Source organism: Rana temporaria, chromosome 1 (genome assembly GCF_905171775.1).
Source record: "Rana temporaria chromosome 1, aRanTem1.1, whole genome shotgun sequence".
In the NCBI taxonomy this organism is placed as follows: Eukaryota; Metazoa; Chordata; class Amphibia; order Anura; family Ranidae; genus Rana; species Rana temporaria.
This window is the reverse complement of record NC_053489.1, coordinates 363,399,954-363,421,592: the sequence shown is the minus strand read 5'-3', so window position 1 is coordinate 363,421,592 and position 21,639 is coordinate 363,399,954. Positions and strand designations below refer to the sequence as shown.

Genomic DNA, 21,639 nt, shown 5'->3' with positions numbered 1-21,639 from the left:
ACCTGTGTAAGTTCACCTTACAGATTTTTCTGTAAAGGTGAACTTACACTTTAAAGTCAAGCTCTCTCATAACTTACTCATGATCAGCTTCTTGCTGACTTTCAGAGACTAAACATGCCTCCTGGAGACATGCATGCTCTGGCTGCCCAATGCAGCCTCTCTGACTCCTGACTTCCAGAGAGGATGGGAGTCCTCCTGACTCCTGACTCCCATGCACAGACCTCCTGTCTGTTGGGTGGGGGCCTGAGCCATAGTTGGGGCACAACTAATATCCCAATACACACCTGTGCAATCGGTGTGCTGACTTCTCCAAAAATCTTCTGTGTAGCACAGTGTCCTGATTTCCTTACCCACACACTCGATATGGATGGGGGAATACCTCCAGTAGTGGTTGAACAGTTGGTAGATCAACTTCTGTACAACCAGCTTGCCCATACATGGATCGGAATTTGGCCAGTCCCTGCTGAACAGGTCACATTTTGATCTATATATGGCTTGCTTTAGATAATCGCTTCTCCAAAAAGAAGTATATCTCTTCTGTGGCTTGCTATATACAGGCTACAGTACCACAAACCTGCATTTTGATCCTTAAAAAAAAGATGACAATTTTGAAGAAAATATTGGTAGGTTTATTTGAGTGAGAAACTGGCACAGGTATAAAAGGGAAAAGGAATGATGAATTACCCAAGACTTCAAATGAACAAGAATCTTAACAAATTTCTGAATAACTCAGAGGTTACAGTTACAATATACTTCCTCTCCTTATATTTCCATGCATACACAAAAAGCCACCATCCTTACATCACCAAGGTCTGGTGAAATTCCCTAACGGACATTGGCATGTTTCCTTTAAAAGCTGATCGTTATTCTTGTTTCTGGTGAGTCGTACATTTACTTTCAAGCCATGAAATATTTGGTGCTGCTGGCCACAACCTTATGCCTTCTGAACCTCTCAGGTAACACATTTCTTATATAAACTAAGTTTTTGTAAATTGAGTTTAAAGCATATTATATTGGATATTTAGCTGTGTTTCATAGTTTAACCTAATAGGTACAATGAACTTTAGTTTTACACATGAAGGGAATAATATCTGATCTCTGAACTAAACGTATTTTCCTTCACAATGCTTCATGTCCTTCACTGAGTATAAAGATGTGATTATGTAAATCAATGGTTCTCAACCTTTTCTATACCTCACACTCCTAGGAAATGTTTGATTAATGTTTGTACCCCCTTCAAATGTAATATCAAATTTAAGAATGAATAAGTCTAATTTAGTATTTTTGAATAACATACGATACCACAGATGAACAAATTAATATGTTTCAAATTGTAGCGATATGGGTTCTTGATCCCTTCTTCTGAAATCTTAAGGTCTCCAACAGTATAAAAAAATCATCAAATTGTATGAGTGAAACAATATACATTTATGATTTTTTGAGTGAAACAATATACATTTATGATTTTTTGAGTGAAACAATATACATTTATGAATTTTTGAGTGAAACAATAGACAATATTAATGTCAGATGTTGTGTTATATAATGATTTTTTAAAGAAATACCATGTCAATCAATTATTTACTTTATGCATTTGTTCTGTTATTCTCTCCCTTTAATTAAACAAGACTACTATCTACAGCACAACATAACCAGCTACTGAAGTGTATAAATGAGACAGCGCTGCATAAGTAACAAACAAACAAAATAATAAAATAAAATAATGTGCAATATAAGTGCTCCATAAAAAGTCAAATAATAATTGGAAATTTGAAAGTGATATTTTCTGCCACTGGCATTCAGGGAGATGTGAAGTGTTTCTTTAATTCAAACAACCTCCATATCCAAAGTGCTCCCCCACCACATGCAATGATCGCTCACCTCCTTAAAAGACCCTACTAGGGCTCAAACATGCCTTGCAGCCAGTGCAACTCTCCCTCCAGGAAATCCCCACTGGTCCTCAATAATCTCTTTTGGACTCTTAAGGAACAAGTAATGCTCTATATCAGATATAGGTTCCTTCCATTATCATGCATGAATTCACATTAGCTGCCCGGTGATCTCACATATGCATAGAAAAAACAGAACGTGCCTCCAATAGTGCAGTATCAAAAGGGGTTAAAAATTGAACCTCACCGTCCCAGCCAATATTCAACTCACATTAATTAAAAAAATGTAAAGCATTGATACAAGATACATCAGAAAGGTCTCACTTATTGCGACAAGGTTTCACCACCAGGCTTTATCTCTACTAGTTTCACCACCTCACACGTGACTTCATCTGGAGCCTGGCGGTGGAACCTTGTCGCAATAAGTGAGACCTTTCTGATGTATCTTGTATCAATGCTTTACATTTTTTAATTAATGTGAGTTGAATATTGGCTGGTGTGGTGAGGGTACATTTTTAACCCCTTTTGATACTGCACTTTTGGAGGCACTTTTTTTCTATGCATCTGTGAGATCGCAGGCAGCTAATGTGGATTCAAGATTGAAGCATGATAATGGAAGGAACCTATATCTGATATAGAGCATTACTTGTTTTTTGCGAGCCCAACAGAGTTTATTGGGGGCCAGTGGGGATTTCCTGGAGGGAGAGTTGCACTGTGTGTAAGGTGTGTTTGACCCCTAGTAGGGTCTTTTAAGGAGGCGAGTAAGCATTGAATGTGGTGGTGGGAGCACTTTGGATATGGAATTTGAAGCAAAGAAACCCTTCACATCTCCCTGCATGCCAGTGGAAGAAAATATCACTTTCAAATTTTCAATTATTATTGGACTTTTTGTGGAGCACTTATATTGCACATTATTTTCTATTTTTATTTTATTATTTTGTTTGTTATTTATATAGCGATGTCTCATTTATATACTTCAAATTTTGTTTTTTGTGGGAGCACATAGGTGACAGCAGCAGCAATCTTAGCTTATTGTCTTTGCATAGTAGCGCGTAACTCCTTGTATCTCTATGTGTATAACCAGCTACTACCACTGTATAAAGCACACCGGTAGATGGCTGAGTGATGACAGATTACTGGTCACTACATGACATAAGCCAGTCTCTGTCGCACCCCCTGAAGTTCCACCTTGCACCCCAGTGTGGGAACCTCTGTTATAGATTAACTATCTCTAGAATGATTGGCTCTCTAAGTGTATCTGAAGAAGGAAACATATCATTGTTTTACATAAGGTCTACCAGTGCTTGGCTGCAATAAAGATGCTCCAAATTAGCTACAGGCTACATGAATGTTGTTTGTGTATACTGTGCAATGACATTGCAAGGAACACCCATGGGAAATATCATAGGCAGAGTGTGCAGAAAGCGGCAGCTGAAAGTCAGAGGGGCATGTATCAATTTTGTCACATAGCCCGTCAATGTGAAACAGGAGCTGTGAGAGAGATTATGAGACAGATTTATTATAATATAGTAGCTTCATTCATAAATTCCTCCTTTATCAGCTCTTCCCCTAGCTGCTCTAAATTAGAACTGGGACAGAATAAAACCTTCTACCAACCATTACTTAAAGTGTTTGTAAATCTCAAAAATATGAACAAAGCATATCCTTGTATAGTGTGTACTTGTCTCAGTTAAGAGCACTACGCATCATTTCTGTCTGCTGATTTTTTCCCTTGCTATCTGCATGAGTCACTTCTGACAAGTTTTCTTGACACCAAGAGAAAAGAGGTGACGGGTGGAATCTCCAGATGATTGATAGCCTCAGCTCTGTTCCAGTGTGCTGTGCAGAGGGGGGGGGGGGGGGTATCCCTTCCCTCAAATCAGATCTCAGACCTATCCTTACCACCATACCTCCCAACATTTTGAGATGGGAATGAGGGACACCTACAAGCAATTGTATGTAGGCATATGACACGCCCCCCTATATGGGTCTGTGTGCACAATGGAAACAAAACATTACGAGTGAATATGGCCTGCAGTATTTTGTTCAGAAAATGAAAACCTATGATCTAAGCTCCCTTTCACAGGGGCGTCATCTGCAGAACCAGATGTGTGTCACTTTTGTGACATTCATGTCTGTTCAGTTTTTTCCCTTCTTTTAACTCTATGAATGGCTGGATGTCAACGGGCATGCATCTGTTTACATTAGACTATCTGTGATCCGCCATGTTTAGGACGTGAAAAGTGGAAAAAGACACAGACCTCCATTTGTTTCTGAACCTGGATGGATTCAGTAGTCAGATGTAAATGAATGCATGTACATTAATATCTACCTCCCTATAGATTTAGCTAGAGATTCCAATTAGGTGCACCTAAAAACTGACAGGCCAACCTGATCATACCGCACACCTAAAAGGGGCCTAATTATTATAGTGAACTAACATATATTTGTGGTTTTCCAAGTCTTTGGGGGTTATTTACTAAAGGAAAATCTACTTTGCACTTAAAGTGCACTTGTAAGTGCAGTTCCTGTAAATCTGAGGGGTAGATCTGAAATGAGGGGAAGCTCTGCTGATTTTATCATCCAATCATGTGCAAGCCAAAATGTTGTTATTTATTTTCCTTGTAGGTCCCCCTCTGATCTACAGCGACTGCACTTGAATGTGCAGTTTCAGTGCATTTTCAAGTGCACTTGCAGTGCAAAGTAGATTTGCTTTTTGTAAATAACCCCCTTTGTGTTGAATTGGGTCTGTAGCAGTTTTTAATCAATATTTACACACAGTATCAATCCTTGTTGCACTCCTTGGAGACCTTGCCTGAAATTGAAAAAATATATATTAATCAGATAATAAATTATACTTTCATCTGTTCTGATTAATAATGATCTATTCAGCTATCTACCTATTAAATCAGTAACAAAATAGAGTGATATAAGGATTTCAACATATCTTATTTTAGGTTTTGAGGGCCCAATGGAAGAAAAGCACATTGAACATGTTATACTTTTTAAATATATTTAACTGTATTATTATTATTATGTTAAAACAGAAGCATATAGAATTGTAGGGGGTCGAGAGGCCAAAGCACATTCCAGGCCATACATGGTGTCTCTACAGATCAAGAGTCAAAGCTTCTGTGGAGGAGCCCTCATCGATCCCAAATGGGTTCTAACTGCAGCACACTGCATGGAAGACACGTAAGTGACCTGGGATTTTTCTTTTTTGGGGTGCTGATGCTGAAGTATTATGCAGTGATTGACTGAGGCTCAGTGGCCTCACTAGAGTTGGTGTCACCCGGTGCGAAAAAAATTGGTGTCACCCCCCTCCGCCAACTATAGTCCCCCTTCAGTACAGACCACCCTCCCTCAGTACAGACCCCCCGCTAAGTACAGACTCCCATTCCTCAGTATAAACCCCCCCATTAAGTACAGATCCCACTCCATCATTATAGACCTCCCCTCAGTGCAGACCTCCTTCCATCAGCATAGACCCCCTCAGTGCAGATCCTCTATTAGCATAGACCTCCCCCCAGGAGAGTCGGGATGGTTTCACCCCTCTAGCGGGTGTCACCCAGTGCGGACTGCACCCCCCGCACCCCTCTAGCGACACCACTGCTGAGGCTGATCTATTAAAGGAATAGAGACTGTTTGCTATCAAAGTGATTGTTCTCTGAGTTTATAGAATAAGGGGATGTTGTGTCCACCTAAACCATCCAATCAGGTGCTAGCAAAAAAAAAAATTCTTTCACTCACCTATGATTGAGTATTCAGAGTGAATAGAGCTTCACCGTATTCACCAAACTTGGTAAACAGTAATATTTACTATGTTAAGTGAACAGCTTTTACTCCTTTAGTAAATCAACCCCAGTGAGATAAACACATTAAAAGCTAAGTCCACCTAGTGCACATATTTTTTCAGCAAAAAGGACAGCTATTACTTTTTGCATAGGAGCCTGCAAAGCATTGCAACCATGATCAGTGGGTGCAAAGCCAGGCTTCCTGCAGGTCTGGCAGGACCATCTTAATAGCATCACGGACGCCTGGGCAAAATAATGCTCTGGGGCCCCTACCAGCCTGAGTTAATTTATGCACTGATTCTAAAAAATGTAAGTATAAATATAATATAATTAAACACATATTTAATAATACTTTCAATAAAATGTATTTTAAACAGTAATAAAACATGCCATAAGTCAAAGACTAATCAACACAAAGGGAACAGTACGGGGTGGAGGCAGGAGGGCACGGTACAGTTTCCCCTGCAAAGTTTCAAAGTGTAAAGTAGTGGGGAAAGATGTCATTCTGATTGCAGATCTAGCCCAGTGACAGGCTTATCCCGGGATGCTGCCTAGGACACGGCCAGCCAGGGACAACTTAGTAAAAAGCATGACTGTTGTGGAAAATCCAGGACAGTTGACAAGTATGATGTAATGAAAAATTGTAATGAGGCCCCCATGCACCTGGGGCCCCAGGCCAGTGCCGGGGTGCCCATGCATTGACAGCTCTGAGTTCTGGTCTGTACCACGGTACAGACTTTCAGTTAGAGAACTGGAGAAAGTGTAAATGTGCTGTAATAACCGCACTTGTATCCCTTTGAAAATCTTACGTACCTGGTCGGAGGCCGAAGTGCTGAGAGGGCGTCCCTTGCGGCTGATTGCAGAGCAACCCTGAAGGTGGTAACAGGAAGTTCTATGCTTAGATAGCAGGGGGTGCCAGCTGCGACAGGCTGATGGGATGTCTGCTTAATGGGGGCTGATGAGCAGGATGCACTGCTGGGCAGTAGTCCCTCAGGAGTGCCAGGTGAGACTTGGCAGCTGGGAGAGCCAGGAGCAGAGTCAGGATCCAGGCCAGAAGTCATGCACAGAAGGTCATCCAGGTGAAAAGCAGCAAGCAGAGTCAGGCGTCAGCCAGGGTCATACACTGGAAATCAGACAGAAGCGGAGTCAGGAGAGCAAGCCAGGGGTCAAACATGGATCAGCAGGCAGAAGCCGAGTCAGAGGAACAAGCCAAGGGTCAAAGCCAAGAAGGCAGACAGGACAGGTCAAAGGCAAGCTGGGTCGGTAACAGGAAATCCAATAATATTAGGAACAGAGGAATTCACTTGGGAAGCTGAAGATTATCCAGCAACGAATGGCTCATGATGCTGGCTTTAAATAGGCCACTGGACGCCAGAATTTGTCATGCATTGCATGCGCTTTGGCGTACACACATGCTTACGAGCACATGAATTCTCCCGACCGATCATGCCCTTTTGAGCATGCGCATTCACATTGACGAATTCCTATGTGCCAATGGAAAAAAGGTGAAGTTAGCCTTTAACTCACATTACTTTCTATTCCCTAAAGGAGTTTACAATCTAATGTCTCTACTCTACACTCATTTGACTACAGAAGAAGCCCACAGAACTTTGTTAGAACATTTAAAATCTATGCAGAAAGTAGGTGGGTTTTAAACATACTTAGCCACTCAGTTATTAAACCAAATAATGTTGTGAGGATGGAGCTCTATTACATAGATGGAAAACCTCATAGAAAGACTTTTAGTTTGCTGACCTGTATCAAGCCAATATCTTTAATAAAACACTAGTTTTCACCTTTTATTCATTATTTGTTACATCCCAGTGATGCTGATCTTCGCAGGTCCTTCCACTGTACATTATACCTGATTACTTGCTGGAACTGAGCCAGCAATGGTGGAATTTCTAACCAGTCACTAGATCATTAATGGTGTATATAGACGTGCATCCAAATCTACCTTTCCCCTGAAGCACAATCTGTGTTTGGATCTAATTTCAGAGGCTATTGACAGGCAGTGATGAGACAATGTGACACCCCCTCGCCGCCTGTTTTAACCAAATATTTGCTAAAAAAAGCGCTGCAACAATGTTCATTGCATGAGTTGCAGGGCGCTTGCGGTGCTTCCCCATGTGCTTGAATATGTTGCTTTTGGCAGGCTTGCCTCCTGCTAATTACTATGTCAGGTAGATTTTGCCTTGGCTGCAAAGTGAAGCATTGTGAATATGTCTGCTGTCTATTGCAGCTTAAGGGGGGAAGTTGGGGGCCGCAAAAACGTGGCTCCACCATGGATTTTTATGGCCCCCCAACCGCATGTCTGAATAAGGCCTAATAGATTCAGGCCATTCTCCAGAATGACCTGCAATGATTGTACACAAGCGGAATGCTGTGCAGGAGTATAAGTGGACTGTCGGGGGATGGCTGTACCCCCAATAGCAGCTATGCTTCTGAATGGCAGGATTTGCTGGCAGCTGGGGAGTGAAGTAAATAGAGAAGGAGAGTGCTAGCCAGTTGGGTGTACTATTCCTGTGTAGTAAGGTGGGTGTAAAGTGGCCTGCAGCAGTGTGTGTGTACACAGGCTTGTACACAGGCTAGGACATGTAGTTTCACTGTAGAACTACATGTCCCAGGCTCCAGCCTTTGTACAGAAACTATTAGCTCCACAAAGCGGAGGCGGCAGCAGGACTGGAGTATGGAGCATGTCATTCTTATTGTCTTTGCTGCCACTGTTATTGTCACATTTCTTATTTGTTATTCTCAAATTGCCATGATTTCCTGTTTGTTGTTTGCATATTGTCACTATTGAACCTGGACCTATCATTTATGGCCCTCCTACTTTTAAGTATAATTTGACCATACCCACCATTCAGCCCTGCCCACCTATCACACTACAATTAGCCATGCCCACATTCTCAGGAATTACATTTGTTTTTTAATTTCTTGAGAATTCTACAATAACGTGTTCCAGCAATAGCTGCATGGAAACTCTCAAGATGTGTTTCCTGATGGTAACAATACAGGACCATGTCTGGGTAATGTGTGTTGAAATGGCCACTTGAAGTCTGTTATTTCTCAACTTCCTTACTGTAGCGCTACCCCCTCAGGAGCCACTGGTTAGATTTGGGATCGGCGTAATTATGTTAACTCTGTGATGTGTCTAGGGATGATGATGATGGAGAGAAGCAATAACGGAATGTCCAGATAGCAGGGTGACGTTTTCAATGCTTTTAATTTGCGGCCCAACACGACCAACAATCAACTTAAGGGAAGATAGGACAGAATGGTGAAAGGAGAGAACTTTGCAGATTCAGGCCTATAGATAAATGGAAGCAGTCCTGCTTCTAGTAGCAACCCTTACTTTGTCGCCACTCCAGCCGGAGTGGGTGTAGTGCCCCCGGACAGGTCCCTCTCACAGGCCTGGCAGCCGGAGCGTCACTAGAACTTCTGGAAAGGAACAATGGGCCAGATCCACAAATAACCTGCGTAACTTAAATCTTCCGATTTAAGTTACACCGCCGCAAAATTTCTACCTAAGTGCCCGATCCACAAAGCACTTACCTTGAAATTTGCGGCGGTGTAACTTAAATGTGTCCGGCGCAAGGCGTGCCGAATCTAATGGGGCGAGTCCCATTTAAATTAGGCGCGCTCCCCCGCCAGACGTACTGCGCATGCTCCGTCGGGTAACTTACCCGACGTGCATTGCGCTAACAGACGTCGCTCCGACGTCATTTGCTTAGACGTTAACGTAAATGGCGTCCAGCGCCATTCACGGACGTCTTACGCAAACGACGTAGAGTTTAAAATTTCAACGCGGGAACGACGGCCATACTTAATAGGGCTTAGTCAAATAGGACTTAGCCCTATTTTTACACGGCGTAACTCGACGTAAACTACGTAGATTTAGCGCGACGGGCCCGTCGGAACGTTCGTGGATCGCCGTAAGTGTTCATTTGCATATTCTAGGCCGGCCGCAATGGCCTCGCCACCTAGCGGCCGGCCTAGAATTGCATCCTTAAGATCCGACAGTGTAATTCAATTACACATGTCGGATCTTCTGCCTATCTATGGTAAACTGATTCTGTGGATCAGTTCCATAGATAGAAACAGGGATACGACGGCGTATCAGTAGATACGCCGGCGTATCCCTTTTGTGGATAACCCCCAATGCTCTGCCACCGACTTGGCTCTAGTAAAATTTAGATTATTAGTGAGACCTCTGCCACAGGCCCAGTGCTCAGAAACTTGGATGGTAGAGCGAATCCTTCCAGTAACACAATTTCGCCTGAATCTCCCTCAGGTAGACTTGATAGCTAGGGGTCACCGACTGACAGTTTGCAACATACAACCTGTCAGTGTCTGGTCACCCAGATCCCCGATGGATTGTCTAAGCCCTGTTGGATCACCTGCCTCCGGGTTCACCTCAGACCGACTCCACATGGAACAGCACAACTCGCTTGGGATCTCCTCATAGGATGAAGGAACACAGTAAATCACTGGGGTCCCTTTGCAGCATCAGTTGCTCCGGGCCATGAGGGCCCAAAGTCAGGAACTCCGCATAGCACGTGCGCCCCGACCTGGTAGGCCAGGCCGGGGCCCGTGATGTGCGCACACCCTAAAGGTGTGTGCCGCACCTGGAACCAGGAACGGGCTAAGAACCCCGAAAAATGGCGTTCGCCACAGAAATACCCTCCCCCAGCATGCCCCGTGAGGGAAACACTCCTCTGATTGGCTGCTGGAGAAAGGGCACATCCGCCTGGACCCCTCTGGCGCCACATGCCATCCAGAGATGGAACTACATCTCTGGAGCACAGAATGACCCACAGAACAGTCCAGGGCTGGCGACAGCCAAATTTAAACAAATCAACATGGATGAGAGCAAATAACTCTCTCATCCCACTAAATTTGAGATAGCACCTGTACTGAAAAGTACACAGGCACTACATTACATATCAAGCTATGCAGTAAAATTGTCAGTTAGAGGGTTGAGACAAACCATTTACAATTGACATGGGTGATTACAGTTATCATTCATTTATGTAAAAACCTTAAACCCCTAAAAGACCTAAATTACCGGGAGGCCGTCAATAGACGGCCTCCCCTTTACACGCTCCTTGCACGCCCTCTGCAGGGCGCGCGTGGCACACGCTGTGATCACGAGTCACTGAGACACGGGTGATCCCAGATCCAAGTAAGGGGCCGGTCCCGGCTCCTTACCACGTAATCAGCTGTCAGCCAATGACAGCTGATCACGTAATGTAAACAAGAGCTCGGTAATAATTTTTTTTCTCCTCACGCTAACAGCGTGAGGAGAAAAAAAAGCCGATCACCGGTTTTTATTTTAGAGACATCGGTCCCGAGTGGAAGAGGCACATCCGCCTCATCAGTGGCCACCAGTACCGCCTGCCAGTGCCCACAGTGACCACCAGTGCAAAACAGTGCCAACTATCAATGCCTACGAGCGCCACCTATAAATCCCCACCTGTGGTGTCAATCAGTGCCTCATCAGTGCCACCTAGCAGTGCTGCCTATCAGTCTCACCTACCAGTTCTGATCACTGCCCATCATTGCCACCCAGGCCTAAGGCCTCATACACACAACCATTTTCCTCGACAGAATCCATCAAGAAACTTGGTGGCAGAGCTTTTTTGCCGAGAAAATGGTCGTGTGTATGTTTTTCATCGAAAAACTGTCGAGGAACTCGACGAGAAAAAAAGAGAACAAGTTCTCTTTTTCCTTGTCGGGCTGGTTTTCGACGAGAAACACATTCATGTGTATGCTAAGAAACCCGCGCATGCTCAGAATAAAGTATGAGACAGGAGCGCACCTTCGGTAAAAGTAGCGTTTGTAATGGAGATAGCACATTTGTCACGCTGTAACAGTCTGAAAAGTGCAAATCGTCTCTTACCAAACTTTTACTTAAAGGAGTTGTAAAGGATAAAAAAAATTGCCTAAAATTAATGTCTGCAAGGTAAACAGACAGAAAAGTGTAATGATTCTGTTAAAAAAAACTAGTAAATACCTATTAAATTCCTTCATCTATATCACCTCTGGCGTTCTAGTTTCTGTTCTCTCATTCACTTCCTGGTTTGCATCGACCAGTTTCTGTTCGCCCAGTTTCTGTTCTCTCATTCACTTCCTGGTTGCGGCACGCCCAGTAATTCACACCTCCTTGAAGTTTTTAACACGTAGAGAGCGTCCTGCCGCACAGATGTAGTTCCCAGGAGGGGGTGAGCACGTTACTGACCACCGCAGTAAAGCCTCCCTTCACGGTGGTCAGTAAAATCAGACAAGCAGGAAGTGAACAGAACAGAGAAGAAATAGAGCAACTTCTGAGCAAAAACGAACAATGAGGAAGTGAAAAGAGGAATGTCTGCAGGTAAAGGATGCTTATTATGAAAAAAAATGTTTCCTTTACAACCCCTTTAACACGCAGTAACATGAGATTAGCAAAAGCAGTGTGCCAGTGATATCGAACTTCCCCTGCCGTTGTACATGTTGTACGTCACCGCGTTTGAGAACGAGGAGATTTGGTCTTTACAGTGTGTATGCAAAGAAAGCTTGTCAAGTTTCTCCACAAGCCTGACAAGGAACTCGTCGAGGAAAACGATGTTTAATTTACGACGAGTTCCTCGGTCGTGTGTACGAGGCCTAAGACAGGAAGTGTGTTGCTGGTCGGATCCCCAGATTAAAATAAAGGAAATAAAACCCAAAAAAAGATATATAATGCAGCCACCATGTTTAAAGGGTTTGTAAAGGATTTTTTTTTATCTTAATAGCTTCCTTTACCTTAATGCAGTGCTGTTTTCATGCCCTCATTGTTCGTTTTTGCTCTCAAGTTGCTGTAATTCTTCTCTGATCTCCACACTTCCTGGTTGTCTGTTTCCTGATAACCACAGTGCTGGGAGCTTTCTCTCTGTGGTCACTAACTTCAAGGAGGTGTGATTACTGTGTGTCTAAAACCCCTCAGCACCTCCCCTTTGGATTAGTTTCATTTTCCAAACCATCACTGCTCTGTGGCTCTGTACAGCAGAGAGGCAGGAAACAACATGCAAAAACGAAACTAAACTGCAGGTACATTATATGATTGATTTGTATCTATTTTTAAAAGGATCAGTTAACTATTATGTCTCTATACCCTGTAAACAGTCATTTCAGCATAATGTTTTATTTTATTTACAACTCCTTTAAGGATTGGTAAGCTTTAAAATAATAGATATTTTTTGGAGGGTTTAATACTGCTCTAAATCTTTTATGGGTTTACGTACTTTAATTTAAAGAAAGTCCCATGCAAGTTAGCGGATTTAGGATAGACTTTTTGATCATCAGCTGTGCATTTCATTGCCTTTTTCAGGGCTTGTTCACACAGTCCAGTGCATTTTTATTCTGCGATAAAAACACATGGACAATGTTTAACATGGATTTTAAGGGCCCTAGTTCACACCAGTGCAGTGCGTTTCAGTGCAGTCAACAAAAGTAGAACATGTTAAATTTTTTCTATATGGAACACCACAAAATGCATCAAAAAGGCACCGGGATGCACATCAAATTTTTTGCTTTCTTTTCCCCCCAAACCATGGAAAATCTAGGGTAGAGTTCCATGTTAAAGTATACAGTATAAAGTCAAATTTATTTTATTATTTCGCATAGAGTGACAGATTAGAGCCTTTGGGTTTTTTATGGTTGCCCTTGTCCCCACTAGGAAAATTCTCCCTCTCTATTGGTCCTGGCGACCATTTCAGTGGGAAAACTCAGAATCAAAATTTTAACAGTTGTCATTGGAACAGGAACATCTTGCAATGGAAACATATGTTCTGATGATGACAACAGTCTCACTTTGGTGAGATTCCTGTCAGGACAAATCCCCCCAATGGGACACAAACAGACCAAAAACCTGGGGGCCAGGTTAACTATTCTCTGCCCTGTCAAAAAAAAATCTGGCTTTAGATGCACTTTAAAATAAAACATATTTTCATAGCTCAAAAATATTATAGTCTTGAATTTACCATTCATATCATGTTACAGCAGCAATACCAAGAAATAGAGGTAAAACACTTTTTCTGTTACAGACCCGTGGACATGGTAAGAGTTGTTCTCGGAGCTCATAACCTGAATCAACCAGATGACTGTGTTCAGGTATCACCTGTCCAAGAATCATTTCAGCACCCAGGATATAACCCAAACAGCTTACAGAATGACCTTCAGTTGCTAAAGGTAAGCTCTCTTCTTTTACCCATGCAGCAGTTAAAAATTTGATGGTCAATTTTGCAAATTGCCACTTGACCGATAATATAAGGAATCGTATATTTTCTGTTTGATGTCCTATAGCAAGAGCAGTAAATGGCACTTCATCGAAAAAAAACAAACAAATTAACTGTTTCTATGCAAGGCTTAGACCAGTCAAGGAGTTGCTCATTTTGTCCGTGTAGCGCCAACCCCTCAGGAGCCGCTGGTTGTTTTTAGGATCGGCAAATTAAGTTACCTCTAATCGATGTCGATAGCAGTGAGTAGAGCAGTAAACGAATGTCCAATCAGCGAAATAGGTTTTCTGAATGCTTTATTTCTCGGCCCAACACGACCAACATCAACATGAGGTAGGACAGAAAAGGCTGATGAAGTGAGAGAACCTTGCAGTATCAGGCCTGGATAGAAGAAGAAAGCAATCCTGCTTTCAGTAGTAGTTGATACAGTTTGTTGCCACTCCAGCCAGAGTGGGTGAAGTGCCCCCGGACAGACCCCTGCCACAGGCCTGGCAGCCGAAGTGTCACTTTAAAGATGCTGGGAGGAGCAGGTCTTTGCCACAGACCTGGCTCTAAAGAAGCCTCTGCCACAGGCCTAGAACTTGGATGAGCTAAATGGTTGAGCTTATCCTCCCAGTAAATTTGCGCTAGGGTCACTGGTTGACAGTGGAAGTGTACCTGTCAATGTCCCGGTCACCAGATTCCCGACTGTTCGTTCAAGCCCTTTTGGACAACCTGCCTCCGGGTTCTCCTTAAGCCGACCCCCCACCGAACAGCATACAGCCTGGGATCTCCTCAGTAGAAAGGGGGACCCAGTCAGTCACTGGGGCCCCTCTGTGGCATCAGTTGCTCCAGGCCAGGAGGGCCCAGATTTAGGAACTCCGCGTTGCGCGCGACCCCAGGCCAAGTAGGCCATAGTGGTGGGGCCCGCGATGTGCGCACACCCTAAAGGTGGGTGCCGGAACCCGCGAAGAACCAAGAGCAACGGCCTCCGCCACAGAAATACTCCTCCCCAGCATGCCCCGCGAGGGAAAACTCTTCTAATTGGCTGCTGAGGAAAAGCGGCTCCGCCTGGACCTCTCTGGCGCCACCTGCTGCCCAGGGATGGCACCGCATCCCTAGAACGCAGTCTAGCACACAGAACAATCCAGATTTGGCGACAGCCAAATTTGACATAATTCGGAATGAGAGCAAATGATCTCTCTCATTCCCCACTAATTTTAGCGTAGCGCCTTTACTGAAAGTAAGGGGGCGCTACATCCACAAATCTAAGAAAAATATTGCAAAAATATGCAACGATAATTTCTCATTTTAGTTGGAGGAGCTGTGTATGTCATAACTATCCTTAGGAGGCTTGATTCAGTCGTTATCTGCTTCTTGCTTTGTCTTACATGCATGTCACTCCTAATGCTCCATGCTGGAACGCATACGGCGCCCACGCGATGACGTCATACGATGCACTGCACCTGTTCCTCAGCCTATAAAGGCGTTCATTTCAAATACATTCCCCGTTCTATTATTGTGGGCCGTAGCCGGCTAGGCTACCAGCCTTTCCTCGGCCTGGAGGCATCCACTTAAGGCTATAGTACCAGCAATTAGACATGTGCAATTCGTTTTGTTTCTAATTCATTTTTTTTAAGAAAATTCGGAAATTCGTTAATTACGCATTTTCGGACTTCCGAAAATGTTGAATTTACGAATTTTCGTATTTCCGAAAATTCGAATTTACGAAAATTCGTATTTACGAATTTACGAACTGACGAAAATTCGTATTTACGAATTTACGAATTTTCGTATTTCCGTATTTTTTTTAATTTCAGAATTTTCGTATTTACGAATTTCGGAAATTCGGATTTTCGGAAATTCGGAAATACGAAAATTTTTCGGATTTTAGAATTTTCGAATTTTTCCATTTTCGAATTTTTCCATTTTCGAATTTTTCAATTTTCGAATTTTTCAAGTTTCGAATTTTCGAATTTTTCAAATTTCGAATTTTTTAATTTTTCAAATTTCGAATTTTTCAAATTTCGAATTTTTTAATTTTCGAATTTTTCACTTTTCCAATTTCGAATTTTTCAGATTTTGAATTTTTCAAATTGAAAAATGTTTCAAATTTCGAATTTTCGTATTTCCGAATTTCGAAAATTCGAAAATTGAAAAATGTTTCAAATTTCGAATTTTTCCATTTCCGAATTTACGAATTTTCGTATTTACGAATTTTCGTATTTACGAATTTCGAAAACTCGAAATGGAAAAATTCGAAAATTGAAAAATTCGAAAATTGAAAAATTCGAAAATTGAAAAATTCGAATTTTGAAACATTTTTCTATTTTCGAACTTCGATTTTTTCAATTTTCGAAAATTCGAATTTTCGAAATTCGGAAATACGAAAATTCTAAATTTGAAGAATTCGAAATTTGAAAAAATCGAAATGCGAAAATTAAACAATTCGAAAATCGAAATTTCGAAAATTGAAAAATTCTAAAATGGAAAAATTCGAATTTAAGGATTTTTCACATTTCGAATTTTTCAATTTTCGAATTTTTTACTTTTCAAATTTCGAATTTCTCAGAAATTTGGAATTTTTTCAAATTTCAAATGTTTCTATTTCCGAATTTTCGTATTTCCAAATTTTCGTATTTACGAATTTCGAAATTGAAAAATTCGAAAATGAAAACATTTCGAATTTTTCAATTTTCGTATTTCCGAATTTTCGTATTTCCGAATATTCGTATTTCGACATTTCGAAAATTGAAAAATTTAAAAATCGAAATTTCGAAAATTGAAAAATTTGAAAATCGAAAATTTGAAAACTGAAAAATTCGAAATGTCAAAAATCGAAAATTCGAAATTTCGAAAATTGAAAAATTCGAAATTGAAAAATTCGAAATTCGGAATTTCGAAAATGGAAAAATTCTAAAATTGAAAAATTCGAAATTCGAAAATTGAAAAATTCGAAAATTTAAAAATTCGAAAAATTCGAAAATTGAAAAATTCGAAAATTCGAAATTCAAAAATTGAAATTTCGAAAATTCAAAAATTCGAAAATTCAAAAATTCGAAATTCAAAAATTCGAAAACTGAAAAATTCGAAAATTAAAAAATTCGAAAACTGAAAAATTCGAAATTTCGAAAATACGAAATTTCTAAAATTTCGAAATTGAAAAATTCGAAATTCGGAATTTCGAAAATGGAAAAATTCTAAAATTGAAAAATTCGAAATTCGAAAATTGAAAAATTCGAAAATTCGAAAAATTCGAAAATTGAAAAATTCAAAAATTCGAAATTCAAAAATTGAAATTTCGAAAATTCAAAAATTCGAAAATTCAAAAATTCGAAAATTCAAAAATTCGAAAACTGAAAAATTCGAAAATTAAAAAATTCGAAAACTGAAAAATTCGAAATTTCGAAAATACGAAATTTCTAAAATTTGAAAATTCGAAAATAAACTAAAAAAACTAATTTTTTGACAGTGCACATGTCTACTAGCAATTCCTGGACTGCATGGCATCCCCTACAACCATCAATCCCAGGCTGCAAACCATCCTCTCCTGTATCTACGCTGCACTCCCTAAAGAGATCTTCCTACAGGACAACCTACACTAAGGAATCCCTTGTTGTCTACACAGAAGCCCTGCAAATGGATAAGTGGCAATTGTGTCACTTGTAGTTCTACAGAAAGATCTGCTGTATACTTTCCATCTAAAACAATTGCTGTTATTTATTAAGGCTTGAGACTACTACTTGGGATAGACTGTTGTGCCTATGGCTCTTGCTAAGGAATATCTTAAAGGGACATTTACTCTCAAATTACCTCAGCTATATTTGCCTCTCATATGCAATTATTATTACCTGAGCTATTTACCTCTGATATGCAACTATTAGTTGTCATTACAACTTCTATATTACTACGTGTACTCTCAAAGTACCTGAGTTATAATTGCCTCTTATATGCAACTATTAGTTGTCACAACTCCTATATTACGTGTACTCTCAAGTACCTGAGCTATAATTGCCTGTCATATACAGTCATTAGTTGTTGCTACAACACCTATTTACTACGAGCTTGACATAAGTGCTACTTGTTTATGGGCCTATGCCCTAAGTTGCGGAACATGTTCGCCTAAACTTTCCTATGCTAAGGGTTGACGTATTTCATACCTTCTCCCTTAGTCGCCTAATGCACAACGCTATGTAATACTGATAATCGCTTGCATGCAGTTGTGCATTGGAATGTTATAGTGCATACTATCATTTTAAACGCTAAGCTCTGGTCGCATGTTGTAATGCGTCCAAGCTCAGTAGCTCAACGCCTATCTTTATGTGAGAGAGAGATGATGTAGAGAAGCCCCAAACTTCTGTTTGTGTGGAGTGACGCCTGGGGTCCAATACTGAATTCTCACATAAGGAAGAGCATTGAAATCCTTGCATCCGCAGTTGTGGTTCACTCCCGCTACCCAGAGCCGTTACAGCCTGACAGCCTCTGCCACTCCTGCTTCGCTGGTAACCAGACCCACCACTTGCCACCCGAACAGTAGTAGCAGTGGGGCTGCCTGACACACAGTAGATGGGCTGGTCAGGGACTTGGGAGACACTCTCCTGACTCCCTGCTGCATGCCGCCGGAAAAGGAAGGAGGTGCCGACTTCAGAGGTGGGTGGAGACTGCAGGGCAGCATTAGGCGCAGGCCTTGCTCCTGGCCTCCCTGTCTGACAGTCTGTGATGTCACTGATTGGTAGATGCCAGGCGGGGCCGGCCCTAGCAACCAGTTCCGCAAATGTAGTTAATAGGGTGGCTACAGTAGCTGTGTCCACTATTTCATTCCGGGACACTGTATTGTCCGGGGAATGAAGGTGCCCGGGACAGGACAGCCCCGGGCACTCTGCCCAGGACACGTGGTCACCCTACCAGCCACTCACGAGTGCCCCCTTCATATGAGGCCCATGGCACTTGCCATATGTGCCATACCCAGGATACACCACTGCTTATTCCACTGCAATGTGTGCTCCTCAGTGATGCAGAGGACAGTGCCATGTTGTTGTGTTCTCTGTTGTCTATAGCATTTTCCTGTAATCTGGGGTCACTTAATGATGTACCCCCAGGGGACATGTCCTTGACATCCTGAACCCCCAATGAATTGGTTTCTTTTAACATGGATGATGAATAGGTTCCTAGTCCTGAGGAGGAATTGAAGTGTGGCGCTGGAACATGAAGATGATGAGAACTACTTTTGGACCTTTTTGCAGTTGGGGAGAAAGTAGTTGAAATCAATACAATTTAGTTTATTTGTGCTTTTAACATAAATCCTTAGCTATAATAGTGTTATATGTTTAATTGCACCAACAGGAATGCCACACACTGAGAGACAAGGGGCTAGATTCAGCAAAGATTTACGCCGGCGTATCTATAGATACGCCGCGTAAATTCAAAGCTGCGCCGGCGTATCTTCCTTCTGTATTCAGAAAGCAAGATACGCCGAAATTAGGCTAAGATCCGACTGGCGTAAGTCTCTTACGCCGTCGTATCTTAGGGTGCAGATTTACGCTGGCCGCTAGGTGGCGCTTCTGTCGTTTTCGGCGTAGAATATGCAAATGACCTAGATACGCCGATTCACAAACGTACGTGCGCCCGGCGGAATTTTTTACGTCGTTTGCGTAAGGCTTTTCCGGCGTAACGTTGCTCCTGCTTCTATGAGGCGCACGCAATGTTAAGTATGGACGTCATTCCCGCGTCGAATTTTTAAAATTTTACGTCGTTTGCGTAAGTCGTTCGTGAATAGGGCTTTGCCTAAATTACGTCCACGTCGAAAGCATTGACGATTTGCGGCGGAATTTAGAGCATGCACACTGGGATTCTTTCACGAACGGCGCATGCACCATTCGCTAAAGACGTCATTTACGTGGGGTCATGTTTTATTTACGTAAAACACGCCCACCTCTTGCAAATTTGAATTTGGCGCGCTTACGCCGGCTGATTTACGCTACGCCGCCGCAATTTACGGAGCAAGTGCTTTGTGAATACTGCACTTACCCGTCTAAGTTGCGGCGGTGTAGCGTAAATAACATACGGCGGGCTACTTGAATCTAGCCCAAGATTTATTCTGACATGTTCTGTAATAGGCACAGCACTTTCTCGCGCTTGAGAAAGGGCTGTGCCCAGTGTCAACAATTTCAGAATATAACGTGTTCCTGTTGGGTGCTTTAATAAAGGGAGGAATTTTGTTTTTTTACATTTCATTGTGTGTCATGCTTGTTGCTTGTACAATTGATTGATTTGACGCAAACAAGTCAAGCCAGCACCTGAGATATGATTGTGGAGTGTGGAACCTAATCTCACGTGGAGCAGCATGTAAAAAATGTGACATTGAATAGTCTTAGATAACTGTCTTAGAAACTACTTTTATATATGTTTTTCTTTATATTATTAAATTTGCCATTTATTATTTTCAGCTGAACACATCGGCCAATATTACTCCCTATGTAAAAACTATTAAGCTTGCTTCTGCTGACACAGATGTGCTTCCCGGGACCTCTTGCTCTGTTGCTGGCTGGGGATACGTGTCAGATTTTGGGACTTTACCCAGGGCTCTGATGGAAACAGATGTAAATGTGATCACACTTGCGGCCTGTAATGTGTCTTGGAAACAGAGCATCTTTGACACCATGGTCTGTACCGCAAGCCAAGGGCTGCGCATCAAGGGTTTCTGTTCTGTAAGTAAAATGATGATCTTTACTGACACATAGTACAATTATGACAAGTAGCTAATTCAAGCCTGTGTATGGTTCTTGTTTATAGGGTGACTCTGGAGGACCCCTTATTTGTGAGGATCGTGTTGAAGGAGTGGTTTCTTTCTCCGGATTTCGCTGTGGCAATCCTATCACTCCTGATGTTTACACTCGCGTTTCATCATTTATGTCTTGGATTAAATCAGTGATAAACAGAGCCTGAGAGAAAACACATTCAATATTTTTGATTTACATGGATTTATAATATGAATGTCCAATGATTTAATTCATAGCAGCTGCCAGGCAATTTTTATAGACCGCATTAATTAACTGGTATGTTGGCTACTAAAGCCACTAACGCTTGCATGAAGAAAAAATAGACAACTGCTGTTCAGAAAATGTGCTAATTACAATAAATATAAAGACAATTGTGTAAGAGAACATTTGAATTGTTTGTTTTTCTAATATGCAAATGCATAAAAAGCAGTGGGGTTGTATTACTATGAAAAGTTTTTTATTTTCTTTATTAAAGTGGAACTTTACCCATAACAACTTGATAAAAAAAACAATGTTCTTTAGCAAGGAACATGCATTCTACATGTATAATTATACTACTAAAATAAGCGTTTCTGTAAATTGCCCCCAACATTGCTCCTGTTTATTCTTGCCAGAGGCTGCCATTCTGCCGAAGCCCAGAGCCCCCGAGTGGCAGTAAATCTTTAGGCTGTCAGTGGATCTGATTCTTAGCATAGTGCCTAAATATAGAGAGCATGTGCAAAGCGTGCATTACTGGATTTTAAACAGTATAGGCACTTATTTCTCTGCATCCAGTTCGCATAGCAGGAGATCAGACCGGCTCTCTATGGAGCCAGTTAACACATCTCCGAAGCGCTTCAAGTGCAAATTGCACAGGAGTTCATTTCAGGTTCGAATTCAGCCCAAAATTCGGGCTGAAATCGGAACTGAAACAATGAATGGAGACGCACCGGACTCCTGCTGT

The 21,639-nt window shown here is 41.8% G+C and overlaps 1 protein-coding gene across 1 annotated transcript; it reads left to right on the top strand.

Moving 5' to 3' along the window:
* The first annotated feature begins 849 nt into the window (after positions 1–849).
* On the top strand, positions 850–21,080 carry LOC120910244 (serine protease 57-like). Its single transcript, XM_040322086.1, has 5 exons — positions 850–956; positions 4,937–5,084; positions 13,747–13,891; positions 20,364–20,624; positions 20,710–21,080. Exons 1-5 carry the CDS (start codon positions 905–907, stop codon positions 20,860–20,862), a joined length of 759 nt encoding a protein of 252 aa, XP_040178020.1. The 5' UTR covers positions 850–904; the 3' UTR covers positions 20,863–21,080.
* Positions 21,081–21,639: the final 559 nt, after the last annotated feature.

Coding starts and splice junctions, on each gene's coding strand:
- LOC120910244 (XM_040322086.1), top strand. CDS start 905: ATGAAATATTTGGTGCTGCTGGCCACAACCTTATGCCTTCTGAACCTC. Junction 957..4,936: donor ATGCCTTCTGAACCTCTCAG/GTAACACATTTC, acceptor ATGTTAAAACAG/AAGCATATAGAATTGTAGGG. Junction 5,085..13,746: donor GCACACTGCATGGAAGACAC/GTAAGTGACCTG, acceptor TTTCTGTTACAG/ACCCGTGGACATGGTAAGAG.